Here is a 13,395-nt window from a genome sequence, read left to right as displayed (position 1 = left end):
GCTTGTTGAGTCTCCAGATGAAGTTCACACAACTGCCTGGGTTCAGATATCAGTTACTGCCAGCTTTTAAGGGACTGTAAGTAACAGTTACTTTGCTCCCTTGTTGTGCCCCCCTAATTTCAAAAAAATGCTTTTGACATTACATTTCTTTTTATCCCACCTGTGTAGTCCTGTCTGGAAAGATTTGCATAGAGAGTTTTTGTTGAGGTACAATAGAGGCCTGAAATTAAAAGCCCCACCTTGAAACCACTCTCCCAAGGATTGGGATTTGGACACCAATATTTAGAGCTTTACTAACTGAGATGTGAAAACAGAGCGGGCAGTAAACTGCTTTGTTAGCAGCAGCAGCTACATGTACAAGGCGTAGCATCTTCCCCACGGGGACAGGGATGCTGATGGTACTGAGATGCTCTCTGACAGTGAAGCTAGAGCATAGCTGACATTTTCCCTTTCAGGTCTATTTGATCACACAGATGACTCGCAGTCACATAGGTGTGCAAAAATGCATAGGAATCGCTGGCCACATGCCATCTTCTGATGGGCTCGATGCTCCAGTGGAGCAAAGGCCACAGCCGACAGATTTTTTTTTTTTTTTTTTTTTTTTTTAGGTTTGGGTTCAGGCCAGCACAGATCTCCCATCCACAGAAGTCCAGAGGACCTAGGGGCTGGCTCCAGGTCACCTTGGTCTGTGAGGTGTAAGACTGGCTAGGGTGATTTAGGAGTGGGTTCCCAAATTCCCCCAGTTTCTGTTGTTTTTTACTCAGAGGTGCTACATTTTCTGTCAAACTCTTGAGCTGTCATAGCATTGAGGATGTGTGTCCATTTGACTGTCTTCCAGTTAATGTCATGCTTTATTCTACCTCTTCATCTGAGGCAGTACCTGGTTTGGGCCACATCAGATGAAACCCTTCTTCAAAATTTTTACTGTTTCCTGGAGTCTGAATAAACTGAAAAAGTCCAGTTAACAACTGGCTGAATCACATGGTTATTCTAAGGCAGGTATGTTGTCTAGCGGTACTTCTGCCAGTGTGACACAGGACCCAGAGATCATTTGTCCTCAGTGCCCTTCCCAGTATCATTGCGCCCCTGGGGAAGACAGCTTCACAACACAATGTGTCTGAGTTCCCATTTAAATTCTCCTCCATCACCTAACTGAGATTTCAGTGCTCTCTGTGGAAACAGGACTGGGAAGACCACCCTGGTCAAGTGGACTGTCTGATGATTTAAAGCTAACCTTTAAAAATAAATATCTCCTATCCCAGTGTCATCTAATGGCTTGTGTGGGCCATTGTCTAGGTGCTCTGCAAGTCAGATGTGCTTCTGGCTGCTGTGCATACATCTGGTACTATGTCACTTTTTTTTCTTCCTTTTTAGGACCAGGAAGAAAACAAGGGAGCTACAAGCTGGCCTGAATTCTACATCGATCAGCTCAATTCCATGGCTGCTGTAGGTATACTTTATGTTCTATGGCACACAGTTTAAAATGCAAGTCTAGTACCAAATTAGTACACAGTTGCACAATAAATTCGATTGAGACCTACCAAATGTCATTACCTTTCCAAACTCCATCATAAACACTCAGTGTTGAGGAAAGAAAGAGGACAGGAGTGGTACTTGGCAAAATGACTTTTCCAGTATGTTTTAAATAAAATCAGCACACACTAAAATATAATTGAGCTTAATGTTATAAGAGGAAACATAATCTGAAATCTGGCTAGTGTTCAACTTTAATGTGCAATTGTTCTTACTGATCATTTGGAGCTTTGTTATGGCAGCACTATTTTAAAAGTTAAACCATTTAAAAATAGTATGATCAAACTGTTTCTTCATTGTACTCCTCTCATTTTCTTTCATATTGGGAACTTGTTATTTCCTGGCTTTTTGCCTTTACAGGGGACCAGGATACTCTTTTATAATACATAAGGAATTTATGGAGTAAGTGGTTTAATGAAAAGACATAATAATGGCACTGAGATGCCCTTGGAAAATCTTTGATACATGGATTTTTGGTTCAGTAATTGTTTAAAATGTATTCTCAATGTCTAGGATATGAATTTTGATCACAGGGATGTCTCTATGATGTCAACATTCTGAGCAGCTTGAGGGGCACCCATTGCTCATGGCTAAAATTCACAGCAGAACAGGATTTGAGCCCTTAGTAGCTTAAATCCTGTCACTGTTGATAAAAATTAGAGGTTGCCCACAGTAGAACACAGTCTTTGCCTCAGGGGCACACATAATTTTAAGAGTCAATCCATATATTCAGCTTTGAGTTTAACGTCCAAGTAGATGGTAGCTTCCATAATACTTTTCTCCACCTCTTTCCCACCTTCTCCAGAGTCCTTATGGAGAATTAATTTCTTATCACTTAAAGCAAACATTTCAAATTGTCTAATATTCTGCTGCTACAGCAAAAGTTAAAAGCTGAATATATGAATTATTCATGCATTTGCTAAACTTTCAGAGGTCTTGACTTTTAGTAACTTCCTCTTTTTTTTAGCTTTTTCTTTGAAGATGTTTCTTTTGCTGTCATACAGTGAATAATAAACAACCTGGTAAATGTGAACAGGGCTGTATAAATAATAATTGTATAAGTTTTTGCCCCAAGGGTTTCTAGTCTAAACACATAGCAGAAAAGGACAGAAAATAACAACCATATCCTTCTTATTCAAGGCATCCTACACAATGCCAAAAAATGAGCAAAGGGTGACCTCAGCATTCGTATGAATATGCTAACAGAATGTGAGATTTCTAATAACCACAGGGATTTTCTGTGCATCCACCTAAACAATAATAATTTGGATCCATTTACATTTCCTACATGTAATGGCTATTTTCTGAATTCTTGCTCCTGGCTGTTTGGGGAAGAAAAAAGAAATATCTCTCCAAGTCAGTGTTGTTTGATGTCTAACAAGAGAAGTTGCTTCTTTGTTAATTCCCTTCTATAAATGGAGAATTACTAAGTACTATGGTTTTTCATTTTTTCAAATATTGAGACAGTTAAATTAATATGTCCTTTAGTGACTTAATCCCTGCCTTGTCTGGAGTAGACCTGGCTCATTCCTGTGCTACAGGGTGTGTGATGTGCCTAAATGTGGCCCTTCTTCAAGAGTCTCCTTTTTCATCCGTCCAGATCCTTGGACTAGTCTTTGCCACATTCTTGAGTCTCTGCATTTTAATTACTGCACATTTGGTTCCTAATCCAAAATTCTTCCCAGGAGAATCACAAGGCTGTTAAGTTGTCAGTGACTTTGCTATCTTTTATGTGTCAGACGCCTAACAGCTTTCTAGTGCTCCTTTTAGGACTGAGCCAGCATCTTCCCAGGGTCAAAGGTAAAAGGCACTAACAGCCCATGAATTAATGAGGCTTCAAAACTTCTGCTTCCTTAAAAGAACAAGGAGACCTGATGAGACCAGAAACCCTATGCTGGGATATCTGTTTTTCTCACCATATTGTTGCTACCACCTCCTTGCATAGTTCTGCCTAATCCCTGATATCTATACTGGAGAATTCCTGACAACACACAGCAGAAATCCTTAAAACATTGTCCCTGGGGCAGTGGAAAGACACACAGTTCCTCAAAATCCTTTTGTGGCCTGGCAGATAGACTCTTTGGCTCTCTCTTTAGGCAGTTGTTGAAGGGGCATTTGTCCACATTGTCATCATCCATTGTCTGCAGCATCAACAGTGACTACTGCTATTGAGTGTGCCTCACGTGACAGGCAGCACTTTACATGTTTTAAATCCTACTGGCACCCTATGCTGTAAGTGCTATTTATAGATAAGGTCTTTGACATTTAAGAAAGGTTACCTTGCCCAAGGTCATCTAATTAGGAAGTGGTCAACTAATTAGGAATTTAGACCTATCAGTCTCAGCCCAAAGACTCCTTTCCAATTTGCCTCTTACTAGCTTGATTTTTAAAACCCTGTGGCATGTGAAAGAGGCTGGGTAATCCCACCTCCCTGCCCCCGGGGGTGGGGGCCAGGCATCTGTTTTCTTTAATGCCTCCAGAGTCTGATAAACAGTCCAGGTCGAGAACTGAAGCACTTACTCATCTGTGAAGCCAGCCTTTTGTAGAACAAGTTCAGTTACTTTGGGTAAAGCCTCATTACAAGAAAGCTTTGTTCTTTAAAGGACTCCTGAGTGATCTGTGGCTTTTAAAGAGTGAAAAATAGTATAATAAAGGAGTGTAGCCTAACAGGTTCTAGAAGGACTGGGCTGTCTTGGTATGTAGCGTCTCCATGCTTTCCCAAGGAAGAGGGATGTAAGGTGAGGTTCAGTGTACTTAGTGAGCTGGCGTATTGATTTTACACCAAGGAAATGTTTCAAATGGGAACTTAGTTACAGACTCCTGGCCGGGAATGCTTTCTGTGCCATGTTCATGCACCTCTCTCAGCCCTGCTCATTCCAATGTGAACCTCAGAGGCTTTGACAAGAAGACCCTCTGTAAGGATGTACTTTGTCCTTTGCACACTGCTCATGTGAAGTGCATAGAGCAGGGGTCCTCATACTTTTTAAACGGGACCAGTTCACTGTCCCTCAGACCATTGGAGAGTGCACACTGTGGGCCTGGGACAAGTTGGCTGCTAAGCAGGACAGGCAGCTGCGGCAAAAACACCCAGAGGGCAGGATAAATGTGCTAGGTGGCCCTTGGGGCCATAGTTTGAGGACGCCTGGTATAGAACATTCAAAAAGGCCTCTACGAGGCCTGTCCTGTATATGACTAGGTGCATAGCAGTCATCTTCAGAAATGTAGGCATATCTCCCCTATCTACTAAATGTTACAAATTAAACTTGTTTCCTAAAAGTAAAGCTTGAAAACTTGAAATTTATGTCAATTATTTTGTTTTAAAAAGTCACCTTAGACTATCAGGTTTATCTACATATCTTCAGTTTTATTAACACAACAAATTCAGTCTTAGACTCAATTATAATTGTATCACATACAGAAAAGGTCATAGTCTTCTCTGTTCTGAGAGAAAGGTAATGTTCCTTATGCAGTGTTGGGAAAGAAAGTTCAAATTTAATTTTCTTTTGACATTTCATAAATCTCCCAACTCCACTAGGGAGTAACTTAATGTAGTCTGCTGTTATTCAAATGTTCCACTCTCCCTGAGATTGCTAAAAGGATAAATACATGAATCTCTGGTGTTAGTGACCCACAATCAAATGTGTATTTTTTAATTTGGGAATAGTTTTATGTCATTAAGCTTGGGGACAAGAAATAATATTCATAAAAGGCTTGATTCTGAGCTGCAGATTCAAAGTCATTGCCTAAGAGTCCAAACAAATTCAGCTGTGCCATTGGAGATTAAATGCGCTTGGCTGGATTTGTGCTGAATTTTCCAGGGGATGGGTCTCATGGAGCTTTGAAGGAATTTATTGGCTATTTCTGCATGCAGCTTGCTTCCCTACCATCCTCTGGCGACAGCTGTCCAGGCGCATCATCAGCAAGAGGACAGCTTTAGCAGAAGCAATACAATAACAAGTTAAAAAAACCCACAAAACTCCACTGGTTTTTATTTTCACTTGCCATAAATGATACTGATGTTTTCATTTGCTTTGGGCTTTACCCTTCTCATTATGAAGATACAAGTTTTAGTTAACATTTTAGTTCTTTTACTTAATGCTGGTACTATTGATTTAAAAAAAATCAAGTCACCCTTAATGATTTGTGGTCCTGAAAGAAAGGGAAAGGCTGGATCATTGAGACCCATGGATAAGAGCCAAGCTTTTCTTTTTCAATACAGTCACCCCAGTCTGTTTCCCAGCCAAGCATTTCATCTGAATTGGTAGCAGGTGAAAAAATTGAGACTAGACAAGCACGTGTTCAGAACAGGATGAAATGAAGTGAGGGGACCAGTAGCTCTAAGACTGGAAACACTTCAGTACAAGTAGGTGATCATGGAGTGAAAGGGAATGGAAAAGACTATAAACCTTGCTAGCATCCAGAACTTTATAATATCAAGTCAGATCTTCTTACTTAGAGCCTGGCTCCTGCAGCATCAGCATCGCCTGGAAATTTGTCAGGAATGTAACATCTCAGGCCTCACCCCAGACATACTGAACCAGAGTCCAAGTTTTAACAAGATCCCCAGTGACTTTCATGTCCACATTAAAATTTGAGCAGAACTGCTCTAGCTGATCCCTGAGTAGGAAGAAAACACACACACACACACACACACACACACACACTCTCACACTCACACTCCACATTCTAATTTCTAAAGGACATTGGTTCATTTCTAGAAGTTAAGCATTTACTCTGAAGGAATTGTCCACCTTAGTATCAGGTCAAATTTAATTGTTCCTCTTAAAAAATAATTTGATGTAACAAATTCCCCGTGGTCTTGGTTACACTTTTCAGCTGAGGAATAGGAGCAGTAGTGTGGGAAGTTTGCTGCCCCCCTCCTCTGCTTGATGTGTTATTAAATTTAATTGCCAGAATGTTGTATTCAACTACAGGTCCAATCTTCTTTCTATCAAATATAAATAGTAATGTCTACATTAGAGTGTACTTATAAAAACATTTGAGCAACTTAATCTCTACTAAGATTTCTAAACCATTCCTTAAAGCTTTAGTTAAAATTTGAAGGACTTATACTAGAAATAACAAATTTGTGGGATTCTTGGTGGTATTACTCTACATTTTGACTTGTAGTAAATCTTAATCTTAGATTTATTGATTATTTATATTTCAGGTGAAGTATCAAATCTGTAGGATTGTTTTCTTTATACTATAACTAAAACATAGAATTTGGAAAATTAACTTCTGTTTTCTTTGCATAGAGAAAATCTCTGCTGGCTTTAGAGAAGGAAGAAGAAGAAGAGAGAAGTAAAACTATAGAGAGTTTGAAGACAGCACTAAGGACAAAACCAATGAGGTAATTTTTCCCTGGGTAGCATGTTCCTGTCTCCTCTCCTTCCTCCCTCATTTTTCTGTAGTAGTCAAACCTTACAGGAAGTCGTAAGTTAAAAGCATGCAGTTGAACTATGAATAAAATACTTTAATCATTGAACATGTAATAAAGTGATTTTCTTCAATTAAAAGGTATGCAGACAGCCAGTAGGATAGTTAAAATTAAAATGAGGCTCTAACAACGATGGCAAAAATGTAGAAAAATTAGGCCCCCTATTCATTGCTGGTGGGTATGTACAGTGGTGCAGCTACTTTGGAAAATAGTTGGGCAGTTTTTCAGAATGTTAAATATAGTGTTGCCATATGACTCAATAATTCCATTCCTACATACATAGCCAAGGGAAATGAAGATATGTCCCTCCAAAAACTTGTACACAGATGTTCATATCAGCATTATTCATAATAGCCAAGAAGTAGAAGGAATACATATGTGTATTAACTGATGAATAAATAAATAAAATGTGATACATCTATGCAGTGGAATATTATTTGGCTACAAAAAGGAATGAAGTACTGATACATGCTACATGCATGGAATAACCTTAAAGATATTGTGCTAAGTGAAAGAAGCCAGTCACAAAAGACAACATATTATATGATTTCATGTATATGAAATGTCTGGAATAGGCCAATCCATAGGGACGGAAAGTAGATTAGTGGCAGCCAAGAGTTGAGGAGAGGGGGAAATGGTCTTTTTGGGGTGATTAAAGTGTTTTAAAATTAGGTAATGTTTATGATTTCACAACTCTGAACATACTAAAAACCACTGAATTGTACACTTCAAAATGGTGACTTTTATGGCATGGGAATTATCTCTCAAAACAATGATTATTAACAAGAAAATGAGCATTCTGGCAATAGTGATTCATTTCATCTCTGGTGATCAGCTTCCACTGTGTGCCTGCTGCACCTTCATTTTCCATTAGTGCCTCTAGGATTTGGGAAGGTGTTGAGTTCTTACTGGTACACTTCAATAGCACAGGTGCTACGAGTGAAGCCAACTGGATTAATTAGCATAACTACATCTGAGTCACGTGATTGGATGAAGTGGCTAGAAAATAAAGTTTCCCTTTCTTTATTTGACTATAAAATACAAACTAAAAATAATCTACTGATTCATCAGAAATACTATACAGTTGTATGAGGGAGATCTAGACTGTCCCAACCAAATCAGTGTTCCTTCCAAACTTTTCAGGGGCTTCAATGTGCACGAATGCATTGTGAATTATTCTCATTGGTTGGCTTTATATACCTAAGTGTTATAACTATTAATAAAATTAATGCACAGTAATAAAGTATTACTTTTTTATATTTTTTTATTAGGATCCCACCCCATTTAGCAGAGCATACAGAAGGGTTTTGGTATAAAACCTTAAGGATATAGATTATCATTTGTTCAACAAGCAAATATCCTAGAATTTAAGGACATCCTTTGACTTTTCTTGATAGTTAACTGGTTTGGGTCAGTGGTCAGCACATAAAAGTGCATGGGATCGAGATGCTACAGTAACACCGGATCAGCAGATGATTTTAACCTAAGACAAGATATGCATTCTGAGTGTTCTTTGCTCCTGATTTTTAATGGATATATGATTTGTTAACGGGTTCTTTGTACCAGTTGAGATGCATTTACCTCAAATGGAGGTTTTTTTCATACTTCTGGTTAGATTTGACTATTGTGTCTGTGCCAAGGAAGAGGCAAAGAATTAAGAAGACTTCATCAATTTAAGCCTTTGGGTATTTCAGGAACTAAATCTTTTTGCTTCTCCCTGCTCCCCAGACTTTTCTATTAAGGGCTATTACAAAACCTCAAAGGGACTTAAGTCTGATGCACTTCTCTTCATGACAGGTTTGTAACCAGATTCATCGACTTGGATGGGCTGTCATGTATTCTCAACTTTCTAAAGACCATGGACTACGAGACCTCAGAGTCTCGAATACATACCTCTCTCATTGGATGTATAAAGGCGCTAATGAACAACTCTCAAGGTCGGGCTCACGTCCTGGCTCATTCTGAGAGTATTAATGTAATTGCTCAGAGTCTGAGCACAGAGAACATTAAGACAAAGGTGGCCGTGCTGGAAATCTTGGGCGCCGTGTGCCTGGTTCCTGGGGGCCACAAGAAGGTTCTGCAGGCCATGCTGCACTACCAGAAGTACGCCAGTGAAAGAACCCGCTTCCAGGTGGGTGCTCCCTTGGCATGTTTTCATTCACCCCTTCTTTAATTCTGCTTAAACAGGTGCTTTTTCTGGCTCTACTTTCTACAGTTGATCAATCTGGGGTTTTAGATTTACAGAACTTGAAAATGTGGTCCTGCATCCTATATGTTATATAGCACACATCTTTTGAATCCACCCAATGGGCCGTTCCCTGAAAATTTTATAGGTTGCCATCCTTGATTTAGGGTCATTATGAATAATGAGAATATATAATTGTATTTTTACTCAAATATAAAAATCAAGCAGAAGTAATGAAGCAAAAGTCTTTTGTACTTTGTATATATGTATATATGAACATATATGATGTAAGGATTTTAAAAGTAGAATTTTTAGGACTACTCTTAAGGGGAAAAAAATGATGGCTTTCTATGGAGCAGTGTAATTCTGACTAAACAGCAGAGTTTAAAAGTTAACTTCTGGCTGGGCACAGAGGCTCATATCTGTAATCCCAGTACTTTGGGAGGCTGAGGTGGGAGAATCATTTGAGGCCTGGGGTTCGAGACCAGTCAGGGTAAATATAGCAAGACCTTATCTCTATAAAAACATAAAAAATATATTAGCTGGGCACAATGGCACATGCCTATAGTACTAACTACTTGCGACGCTGAAATAGGAGGATCACTTGAGCCCAGAAGTTCAAGGTTGTAGTGAGCTCTGATCACACCACTGCCCTCCAGCCTGAGCGAGACCCTATCTCTAAAAAAATAAATAAGATAGAAGTTAACTTCTGAGTATAAAACATTTCACAAAATGAGGATAAAGGTAGTAATGATTCAGTCCTTTGCTTTTATATTTGTATCCTTGACAGACATTAATTAATGACTTGGATAAAAGCACTGGGCGGTATCGAGATGAAGTGAGCCTGAAGACAGCCATCATGTCCTTCATCAACGCAGTGCTAAGCCAAGGTGCAGGCGTGGTAAGGACCCTCTGTACTATGATTTTAAAAATATATCCTTAAAGACAAATTTTTAAAACATGATTACTATGTAATCAAAACCATAAATATGTATTTCATTACACTTTGACTTTTAGGAGAGTTTGGACTTCAGACTTCATCTTCGCTATGAATTTCTGATGTTAGGAATTCAACCTGTGATAGATAAATTAAGGGAACATGAAAATTCAACATTAGATAGGTAAGTCAGACTGTTCTGATCTGAGATGGTTTATGCTTTCTCCATATGTGTAGTACAGCACCTTATCCAGTGCCAGCCTGTGGACTGCTTGTGCCCTGTCTGCAACATGAGGAACTGGCACCAGAATGTTAGTTCAGCTAATGCTGTTTTTATAATAGTAGTAAGACTTTGTCAGTGAAAGAAACAGCACGTGTGGCAAGAACTTAGTGTGGGTTTTGGTATTCGACCTGAATCTGCATACTGTCCTCGTTCTGCCTCTTACCTCTATTTATCCTGGTCAAGCTCTTCAATTTTTCTGAACTTTACTATTTTTATACTTGTAAAAAATGGTGTGGTGGTGGTGGTGGTGGTGGTGATGACGATAATGATGACTGTCTTCCAGATCTCTTGTGAAAATTGATTATACAGCCTGTGGAATCACTTAGCACCTGTGATGGGCACGCTGCAAATGTTAATGACCACTGCCTGTGAATTTGCTCATTTGTAATCCTTTTACTATCTCTAAGATGTCCCTACCAGCTTTCACATCTTTCATTCTCCCACTCCTCTCCTTTCACGCACTGCCACATGCTCTTCTCCTTAACACTCTGTGAACATGCCAGAAATTCTCTTGTAGCAGAGCCTTTGCACTCGCCGTTTCCTCAGCTTCAACAGATCTTTCACCAGTGTCCAAGTTGCTTCTTCCCTTGTTCCCTGCAAAGACGTCTTTCCCAACCACTGTGTGGGTGTTGTTCGCCTCACCTCGCATCATTTTCTATTTCCTTTACTTTGTTGTATTTGTCTTCATAGAATGTGTCCTCAGTGTGTGGAGCCCATAATGGGGGCTTAATAAATATTTGAATAAATGAACGAATGGCATGAACATTTCTTTCATGATCTTTAATTCAGTGGCAAGTCACGTGTAGCTATATGGGCTTGTTTTTCCATAAAGGAAGTCTTTGAGTAGAATCTGGACTTGATTCTTTTTAGATTTGTTACATATTAATTTAATAATTAATTGCCTACCATGCATTAGGCACCTTGGGCTTTTCAATGTTTCCCTTATTATGATCTTATTTCATTCAGGTGATATCTTTTTTCCTTAGAACATAGTTAAGCTAAGGCATTCCAATTTTGTTACCTGGTTTTTTTCAGAGATATCTCTGAAAAGTCAGGAAAGTCTTTAGTATTAATGTCCCGAATCCTATGCACCTGTGTTGGTAGGATGTTCTACTTAATAACTTTTCTTTAATTATCTTTCAGGCATTTAGACTTTTTTGAAATGCTCCGGAATGAAGATGAACTAGAATTTGCCAAAAGATTTGAACTGGTATGTATGCTTACAATTATTCTGATTTGACCCCTCAACTCACAGAATCTTCCCCTTATAATGTGTTTGTAAAGTTGGCATAGACCAGCGTGACCTATAAGCGAAATCAAAGTTCTATTTGGTTACCTAAGTGGCAGGATTATTTTCTGTTTGCCTTAAATGTACTTACCTTGCACTGGGGCAATTGAGGGACTTAGATTTTTTTCCTATCAAATAGGTTCACATAGACACCAAAAGCGCAACTCAGATGTTTGAGCTGACGAGGAAGCGGCTGACGCACAGCGAAGCGTACCCTCACTTCATGTCCATCCTGCACCACTGCCTCCAGATGCCTTGTGAGTGTGCTTGGGACTTACAGTGCACTGTCGGATGTTTGGACATCATCCAAAAGGCTCTGTCTTCTGACAAGTGCTGATTAGATTGAGTGCCCACCAGGGATTCTAAGCCTTGTTTCTGTGACAGCCCAGTGTGTGTCTCCGCACAGCTTAAGGGGCTTTTACAAAACTCTCAAAATGAAATGAATTAAAATTTTGATTTCAAGAATAAACATGTGCCTTACAACACATTTAGAAAGGGGGGAGAGAGTGCCTCTCAATCCAATAAATGATCATTGCATGTCGAAATTCCAGAAACTTTGGGAAGTATTGGTGTAGGTGTTGTGAAAACATCTCTGGTTCTGTGGCTTCAGAGGGTGGCCACTGTTGAAAAATATATGTCTTAGTTCAGAAACAACTTGACCATTTTTTTTTCACTATTCTTTTGTTTTTTAGACAAGAGGAGTGGCAACACCGTTCAGTACTGGCTACTGCTAGATAGAATTATACAGCAAATAGTTATCCAAAATGACAAAGGGCAAGATCCTGACTCCACACCTTTGGAAAACTTTAATATTAAGAATGTTGTACGAATGTAAGTCTCTTCTTATTCTATTGCCTGTGAGATCATGGTGACGATGTAAAACATTGATTTTATTCTACTTCAGAATAACAGCTGGGAGAACTGAAATGTTCTAGGGGTTAAGTATGAGTTACTATACATACACATGCCATATATTTATATAAGTAACATCTGGATGTAAATGGGTTTCAAGCATGCACTGAGGATTTTCTCTGCAGTAGACTATTTTTGTACCTAGGGAGAATGCAGTTAGTAGTGGACCCTTTATGTTTTTTGTAATGAATGCTCTTTTAACTATTATACAGGTTGGTTAATGAAAATGAAGTTAAGCAGTGGAAAGAACAAGCAGAAAAAATGAGAAAAGGTAAATGATGAGGCCCTGATGAAAGAAGAGGCCATATTTCTGGTTATTGAGTAACCCTGCTTCCTATGTATTTTGGAAATTTGCATTGATGTTTCTTGTTGACTTTGGTGCAAACAGCCTTTCTTTTTCCATGTCTTAAGGGAATTTTGCACAGGCTTTTTTTGAATCCAGCTATTTTAGTTGTCATGCTGATTCTCAAATATTTTATGCTTTTATTATAATCATGTAAATTTTTTCAAAAGCTTGTAGCATTTCCTGTCCAGTATTAATTCAGATTTTCTTAACCAATAATCAGCCAAACCCTTTCTCCACTCCATAATGGCTCTTTAAAGCATAGTGGGGCTTAAGAAATATAATAAGGGATACTCAAGATTACTCAAAATTTTAAAAGAGAAGAACGGCCCATTTGGTTTCAGCAGCCCAATTCTCTCCATGACTTTAATTTGGCTCCAGTTATAAAAAGAGAAATCATGCAGAAAATCAGTGACCATTGCAGAGATATGTATTATGAAACATTAACAGGCCAGCTATTAGTGAGCATTTGAA

The 13,395-nt window shown here is 38.9% G+C and overlaps 1 protein-coding gene across 5 annotated transcripts in view; it reads left to right on the top strand.

Moving 5' to 3' along the window:
* DAAM1 (dishevelled associated activator of morphogenesis 1) overlaps positions 1 to 13,395 on the top strand; it is a 166,944-nt gene that overhangs the window by 111,210 nt on the left and 42,339 nt on the right. For all 5 annotated transcript variants that reach the window (XM_012785657.3, XM_012785654.3, XM_012785655.3 and 2 more), the window contains exons 4-12: positions 1,375 to 1,446; positions 6,792 to 6,886; positions 8,771 to 9,104; positions 9,949 to 10,059; positions 10,176 to 10,279; positions 11,522 to 11,588; positions 11,806 to 11,923; positions 12,359 to 12,497; positions 12,791 to 12,849. In XM_012785657.3, coding sequence (XP_012641111.1) covers positions 1,375 to 1,446; positions 6,792 to 6,886; positions 8,771 to 9,104; positions 9,949 to 10,059; positions 10,176 to 10,279; positions 11,522 to 11,588; positions 11,806 to 11,923; positions 12,359 to 12,497; positions 12,791 to 12,849 — 1,099 coding nt within the window. The remainder of the gene's footprint in view (positions 1 to 1,374; positions 1,447 to 6,791; positions 6,887 to 8,770; positions 9,105 to 9,948; positions 10,060 to 10,175; positions 10,280 to 11,521; positions 11,589 to 11,805; positions 11,924 to 12,358; positions 12,498 to 12,790; positions 12,850 to 13,395) is intronic.

The sequence above is a fragment of the Microcebus murinus genome, chromosome 6, assembly GCF_040939455.1.
Source record: "Microcebus murinus isolate Inina chromosome 6, M.murinus_Inina_mat1.0, whole genome shotgun sequence".
In the NCBI taxonomy this organism is placed as follows: domain Eukaryota; kingdom Metazoa; phylum Chordata; class Mammalia; order Primates; family Cheirogaleidae; genus Microcebus; species Microcebus murinus.
Note: the sequence above shows the minus strand (reverse complement) of the source record. Positions and strands in the feature narration are given on the sequence as shown.